The 7,140-nt window shown below is 35.9% G+C and overlaps 2 protein-coding genes across 5 annotated transcripts in view; one reads left to right on the plus strand and one right to left on the minus strand.

Annotated features, from left to right (window-relative positions):
- The first annotated feature begins 1,397 nt into the window (after window positions 1–1,397).
- On the plus strand, window positions 1,398–5,002 carry LOC129738586 (deoxynucleoside kinase). 2 transcript variants are annotated; one of them, XM_055729830.1, is made up of 5 exons: window positions 1,398–1,578; window positions 2,585–2,924; window positions 3,616–3,734; window positions 3,867–4,018; window positions 4,079–5,002. In XM_055729830.1, exons 1-5 carry the CDS (start codon window positions 1,557–1,559, stop codon window positions 4,229–4,231), a joined length of 786 nt encoding a protein of 261 aa, XP_055585805.1. In that variant the 5' UTR covers window positions 1,398–1,556; the 3' UTR covers window positions 4,232–5,002. The 2 variants fall into 2 exon arrangements, with proteins under 2 accessions (XP_055585805.1, XP_055585806.1); XM_055729831.1 differs by lacking the exon at window positions 1,398–1,578 and adding an exon at window positions 2,224–2,517.
- Window positions 5,003–5,745: 743 nt separating this feature from the next.
- LOC129738584 (CUE domain-containing protein 2) overlaps window positions 5,746–7,140 on the minus strand; it is a 108,232-nt gene continuing 106,837 nt past the window's right edge. For all 3 annotated transcript variants that reach the window (XM_055729829.1, XM_055729828.1, XM_055729827.1), the window contains exons 4-6: window positions 6,912–7,140; window positions 6,692–6,861; window positions 5,746–6,629 (exon numbers count right to left, since the gene is read on the minus strand). In XM_055729829.1, the coding sequence (XP_055585804.1) occupies window positions 6,437–6,629; window positions 6,692–6,861; window positions 6,912–7,140 (592 nt within the window). In that variant the 3' untranslated portion in view covers window positions 5,746–6,436. The remainder of the gene's footprint in view (window positions 6,630–6,691; window positions 6,862–6,911) is intronic.

Consider the following 7,140-nt stretch of genomic DNA (forward strand, 5'->3'; position numbering starts at 1 on the left):
AAAAAGGGGTCAAGGGATGCCAGGTGTTAGTGATAAAAAATCAGATGGGAAAAAGTGTGTATATGTGCAGAAGCCAATCGTAAAGGAAAGTTAAAAAGATTTAAAACCGTACTGGGGTTTAGTTTATTTTATTATATTTAAATTGAGTTTTCGGAAAAAAACAATGATATGAGTATATTCAATGAATTAATTTGTATTCTAAACACTTTTTTTCAATAAAATTACAATACAGTTCGGTCTATCCGTATGTTCCGAAAAAGAAAAACTTTTTTTGACCGTTATGATAGAAAGGATCTTAAAGGGTGGAACAAACAACTAAAACCCTAAACCGGATGTTGTTTGCTCCTTATATTCTTTTTACCTTATCCAAAGAGCTATTTTGTTTCCCTTTAATCGAAAAGTGTTGGATGAAAATAAACGTAAATCGGTTTTGCTAAAGGAATGCTCTAAATTCTGCTATTGATCATTTTCATGTAAATGATAAACGATTTTATGATTCGAAATGCTACCCATCAGATCCGGATTACTCGATTGGATCTTCTGGAGCAGCGATGGCAACAGACGGGGGTCCTTCTGAAGCAGCTTTTTCATCTCGATGAAGATCGGATGTTCCTGCAGGAGGGCCAGCCGCTTCTCGGACGATGGAATGTAACGCCTCGCTATGTTACCATCCGATTCGATGACTTTCTGCTGCTTCTAGATAGCTCTTGAAAGAAAAAAGTGTTGAATAAGCATAAATTTGTCATAAGTAATGCAAAATTAATGTTACTAACCGCTACCGACAAAGCTGGCACCGTTGTTTATAGGTCCAACTTCTTCCAGCTTTGCTTACCAGCCCGGAGCTCAGCCGGAAGATTTTGTTTCGATTCTATGAATTATATTTGCAAAAATCAAGGCGAAATCTTTGTCTAAGCAATATCTTGATGATTGGCAAAACTTCGTGTTTTACAAAAAATCAGAGCACCTGGCATCCCAGCCAGCCAGCAGCCAGCCGAACAGCCAGCTGTCAAATTTCGGCTCCTCCGCCTCCAACCCTCGTCTACTTTTTGCCAAAGAGAGACCACCATATCTAGAGCCATCATGGTTTCGACCAAAACATTGCGGCTCGTTGAACATCTACCAGTTGACAGAAACGCAGTTGAAACCAAGGTTCTTAGATACACTAGGTTCTCCGACTTTCATAGTAAGTAGGCGAGGAGTGAGCGGGGCTCTCAATGAGTTTGTTTATTTTTTGCTCAGCTTTTCTGGGGTTTGTTGGTAAACAAACTTCATGAGTTCCGTATAGTTGCATAGCCTACATAGCCAAAATGGCTGAATCGGGAATTTGTTATTCGGGAACACCTCCTGAATATATACCCACCTTGGTTGAAACCGATTTTTACCACCCGTTGAACGAAGCTTTTGTTTTGATAATTAATCCGTTTGTTGATCCTGTTTTGGCTGAGCAATTTCTTTTGCACTTAATAGTTTAAAAGTCTCGTTAAAGTAAGCTTTTACAAGCTGGTTTGAAATGTGATAAGCTTTATACAACTGGAAGAATCTCAACTCGTGCAAGAATGTTCAGTAATTTGCTTTTGAGTAAGTAGTGCGAAAATTTATTTTATTCGATCCGATTAGAGAAAACATGGGTTTGTTTTGGTTCGCCGGAAAATGGTTTCATGTGGAGCGCACTTTTTTTATTTTTACTTTTACCTCATACTGTTTTACAATATAAACAGTGGTATAAACGAATTTTCCAAGTTAGATAGTGGACAGCGATCTTTTTCACCCAAATATCCTACAGCCAGACTAATTTTGTCTGGATGTGCATTTTCCCTCATTTTCCGAGTTTTCGCATTGAAGCGTTTGATTTGCTTTCTTAGTTTGGACACAAACCTTACAAAAAGACTATAACCAAATCTCGTTCTGGGCGTTATGTGCAGTGCTGCTTTTGATTAATTTTCACGTGGGAAAATATATAATAAGTCAACATTTCTACATGCAGTATGTGGAAGTTGAAGGTTAAAATTTTATCAAAAATTTGATATTGATCATGATAGTGATTGAATTATTTAAAATCAAAAATTTTATTCTTGACGTTACAATTAAAGCAACTAATGTCGGTTCTTTAATTCGTTATTGGATTATACATGAAGTTTTTGTACGTTAATTATTTCCACCGTAATTATTTAACAAAAATGTTTGACTGTGTGGAATTTAAACATTAATTTAAAAAAAAGTTTAAAAAAAGGAGTAAAATTCACAGACGGCATCACTGGGTAATGCGTTTGTACAATTTGGCGCTTAATTTCGTTCACCCCTTTTTTGAATTTTGTCTATGCGCGGCTGACGTTCAAGTTAATGAAAAATGCCGCGATGCGCATCGGCGGATTCTGTCTTCAACTCCCGCCCAAAGTGAACCGCTTATCATCGTTTTTTCCAAACTTAACTCGAGCGTGTTTTTCCTTAAAAAGTCGACGAAAGTGATTGAAATATCGCTGGATTTTCTGATAGGAGTTTATTTTAATAAGTTTTAACGTTCGTTAACCGTTAATATGCGTCGAATTCTTGCACCGAAATGATTGCATGATTTTTACGTTTTTAGGACGCTTTTTTCTCGACATGGCATCGGCGATCGGTCCGGAGAAGCTGGGTGCAAACGGAAAGAAACCTTTTACGGTGTTCATCGAAGGTAACATTGGTAGCGGTAAAACTACCTTCCTGAACCATTTCCAGAAATTTAAGGACCGAGTTTGCCTGCTCACTGAACCCGTTGAAAAATGGCGCGACTGCGGAGGAGTTAATCTGCTAGATCTGATGTACAAGGAACCCCATCGATGGGCGATGCCTTTCCAGACCTACGTGACGCTGACCATGCTGAACATGCACACGAATCAAACAGAGAAAAGTGTTAAATTGATGGAACGCTCCATGTTCAGTGCAAGGTAAGTTTAGAAGATTTTATCAGTGGCCACGTAGACCCCTAGCCCCGAAATGATGTATAAAAAGCATCAAACTTGAGCTCAATTTTTTTGAACTTTCCAACTGAATTTGAGACCACATTACAATTTATAATTGTAATTATTGTTTATCAACTTCTACGCAGCCTGTTAGGTATCCCGATAAAGGGTAGGTGTTAAGCATGAAGCACCGTAGATTAGTACACTTTTCCTTGATGTCGTTCGTAATATGCTGTGGTATTATAATTCATTTCATCTTTCATTCATCCTCGATCATTTCTTCCACGTTGTAAATGGTTGAGAATCATCACAAAATGTATAGCTCCTGCATTTCACTGTTTATAGAACAGCATATTTAAAGGAAATGAAAGTTCAAGTTAAGTCACTTGAACGATTTTGTTTTAGTAAGTGCCCAAGAGTACGATCCAGGTTTTTAACGACTTTTTTTTTTAAAACATAATTTACTATCTATCCTTGGCCTTGTACAACAGTTATATGTAATTTTGAGGCTACCGTAATTTCGAATAATAAACTTAAACTTAATTTGAATCCATTTATTCATCAACTTTTGACAAAGTCTCTAAAATTTTACTAAGTATATATACAATCTATAATAACAGTCAACATCTAATGCGAAACCTGATTATTCTTGAATGATCAAATGTTTTCACTTAAGGTACTGTTTCGTGGAAAGCATGCTTGCCAGCGGTAGTTTACACCAAGGAATGTACAACATATTGCAGGAGTGGTATGAATTTATTTATGCCAATATTCATATACAGGCAGATCTGATTGGTAAGCATCAATTTTCATACAGTGAAACCAAAAACTTGGATTAAACGAAACATAAAACAAATACTTAGTTATGTTTCAAATCAAATGTTTTTTTAATTAACAAAAGATGCAAATTAAACTTCATATTTTCAGTTTATTTGAGAACTAGTCCAGAAATAGTGTACGATCGGATGATGAAACGTGCACGCTCTGAAGAAAGTTGCGTTCCCCTCAAATATCTACAAGAACTTCATGAGTTGCATGAAAATTGGCTCATTCATGGAGCCTTCCCGCGAGCTGCTCCCGTAAGTTCTAGTTACGTTTCCAGCTACATAAAATCTTTTAAATTCTTTTTATTATTCCAGGTGTTGGTGCTAGATGCAGACTTAGATTTGAATAATATCGGATCTGAATATAAGCGATCAGAAACGAGTATTCTCAAACCAATTTTGATTGAGAATACTAATCAACATCCAATCCTTGCATCACCAAGTAAAAGAACGAGAACTGAATTGTGAAGAAAGACACACAGCGAGCTACTGGAGAGAATGAAACGGAATATTGTGTGCTATAGTTTTAAATTTTCTACTTGTAACGTTTGATTAAGAAATGGTTTAAGTTTATAACTTACATCACAGTACTGAAAATTAACTATTTCATTGAAAGGTTTGTCATCAGCAACACCGAATAAATAGAGACCAAAGGAAAACAGAAATATCTCGACGAAAAATCGCACTATCCCGATATCCAATAGAAAAGGAAAATTTAAAAAAATCAGCTTTCTAATATGGTATCTCCAAAATTAAAATAGTTACAAGCCATAGGTTTTGCGATCGCGAGATCCAACCATTGGATATACTAAATTCAAATTCTACAATAATAATTGGTGTTTAGTAGTAGTATTATCGTAATCAACAAATTAATCAATAAGCTTCTGTTTGATATGTAGTTTTAAAATGACTTGGATTAACCGACAGAAATGAACATGTTTCATTCCTGCCTAGCTTATAGATTAGCCTATAAATTAGAAATTCTAATTACATTGTACTAAATTATTCGATTTTTTTTCGTAACCGTATCTGCAACAAATAAGGCCAATTGTTTACATTGATTCGATCTTATATTTGTAATCCATTTTGTGTACCACGTTTCATATAACGCAATATAATAAAAGTAAGGCTATTTCATAACATGCGTTAATGTTAGTTATCAGATATATCTTATTTAATGTCTTAATTCGAACTCAAATTACAAGATATTACCGAATAAACTTCTTATTTGTAGTATAATGTACGCTCGTTATTTGCTGTTGTGTGGTTCACATCCATTAAAACACTCCACCTACCTGCCTGATTTCAATAGACGCTTCAGACGGAAAAGATCATTTCGAGTTAGCTACCAGAACAAGAAGCCAAAAGCAACTGCTTTTGAGAGACTTTTATCGGATCACAATGAAAATATTTGTTCTCTTCGATCACTACATTTTATTCTACATCAAAAATCAAAACGATGCCGTTAGACTCGCATTGTTTTGTGGGATACAGTTCGCGTGTTGTCATTATTTGTGTATTAATTATTTGACTACATTTAGCTTGTATAAACATCCTGTTTGCCTTCCATTTGCAGTTTACGATTTGCAGTACCAACTGTTGAATTACAACCTATCATTACCGAAATTGATTCCAAGGGGCTGAAGCTTGAAAGGAGAAAGGCTTTATTTCCCGGTGGTTATGTTGAATCATCGAGAACATGGAGAAGTCATGATATCAAATCATATGGGGAAACGTCACATTCATGATGTTTATCGAGCTGTTAACTACAAAAATTACCTGTCATATTAGTACTTGGTACCGAATCTAGATGCAAAACCAATCCTTATAAATATATCACATAAAAAAATGAAATTATAATTAAAATAATTATAATTATTATAATAAAAACCAAGATAAAACTAATTTACGTTACCTCCAATATTTCTTAAAACAAAATGTTTGTAATTTCGGATTAAATCAAGAAAAAAAACAACCAAACATAAAGGTATATCTATGTATTTGTGAACGCACAAAAATGATAATACTAGGCGATAAGTGGGTGGACTTATCGGCAATCAGCACAGCTAAAAAGGTAGAACTTATACATACTAAGTACAAAAATAATATCACTAATATAAATACATAACTCGAATCACAAGAACACTCAGTGGCAAGTGGAGAAACTAAAACGGTATAAAAAATACAGAATGAGATTTTTTCTTTGCACTCGTTTACAAAGTGGTGGATGGTTAGCTTTAAATGTTTCGTAGAAAATATATTGAGGATTGGGTTGATAAAGTCAAGTCTTAAATGGGTTGAAGAATTTATCCAATTATTTATGTCCATCCACTGGGGCATAGTATTTGTTTTCTTCAATGGAGATTCATGAAGAAATAGAAATTCGTGTTCACTGTCTGCGAGTAGACGACAATTATCAGTCGTATCATTAGGGATTTGATTGTAGAGATCGCATTGCTGCTGGCATTTCAGGCTATTTAGCTCTATATGGTTAGGATATTTTGACGAATTCACGATGCTGATAGTAACGATGACTATACACACGACTACAAACAACAATGACAGTTGTGGTTGGTACTCAAAACTCCAATCGCTTTTTAGTAAGGTTACAGTAGTTGCTATTAGAGTTGAAACTATAGACAGCATCAGCAGCAACGGCGGGGTCCATTTTAGTTACGGACAGATTGGTTTCTTGGGCTTTTTGAGTTCGGTCTCGTCGTCACCACCGCGTCGTGATACTTCGGTATAACGCTCACCCTTCAGTGAAACGATTTTATTATCACGATAGCGAATCATTTTTTTCGGCTCAACTTTTGGAGCAATCGGTTTATATTCACGGTGGTCTTCTTTATCCACGTACGAATATCTACATGTGGAGTGGAATTTATGAATTGATTCATTTTTTATTTCATTTTGAAATATAAATACCTTGAGATGATTCTGTTTTTGACTTCAGTCTCGTCGATTTGTGGAATTGCTTTGTTCGTCTGCAAATTATTCGGATTTCCTTTCAAACTTTGTCCTGCTTCTTGTCGATGAAGTAAAATTTGTGTGGCGCGATCGACGTCTCCGTTGGCAATAAGAATACAGTGTTTTACCTGCAAAAGGTAGTTTTGTATCAGCCCAAAACTTATAAAACTAAACTTACCTCAATCAGAGAACTTTCGGGAAACATTTCTTGTAAAACTTCGCACTCCTCGCTGAACAGGTCACAGTTTGAGCTGTCCGTAGAACCAGCATCGCTAGTTTCCGAGAGATGTTGAACCCGTTTCTGCGGATTGCAAGCACTTCCGTTGGCAGCTGGCTCACCTTCGGATATCGATGATTGCCTACCACGCAATTTCTCCTCTGGCAAAATATCAGCAAGACAGAGAGAG

Source organism: Uranotaenia lowii, chromosome 1 (assembly GCF_029784155.1).
Source record: "Uranotaenia lowii strain MFRU-FL chromosome 1, ASM2978415v1, whole genome shotgun sequence".
Taxonomy (NCBI): domain Eukaryota; kingdom Metazoa; phylum Arthropoda; class Insecta; order Diptera; family Culicidae; genus Uranotaenia; species Uranotaenia lowii.

Excerpts from the sequence above, each read along its gene's own strand:
- LOC129738586 (XM_055729830.1), top strand. The coding sequence starts at position 1,557 with ATGTTCAGTAATTTGCTTTTGA. Across the intron at positions 1,579-2,584 it reads GTTCAGTAATTTGCTTTTGA|GACGCTTTTTTCTCGACATG; the intron begins GTAAGTAGTGCG and ends TTACGTTTTTAG. Across the intron at positions 2,925-3,615 it reads CGCTCCATGTTCAGTGCAAG|GTACTGTTTCGTGGAAAGCA; the intron begins GTAAGTTTAGAA and ends TTTTCACTTAAG.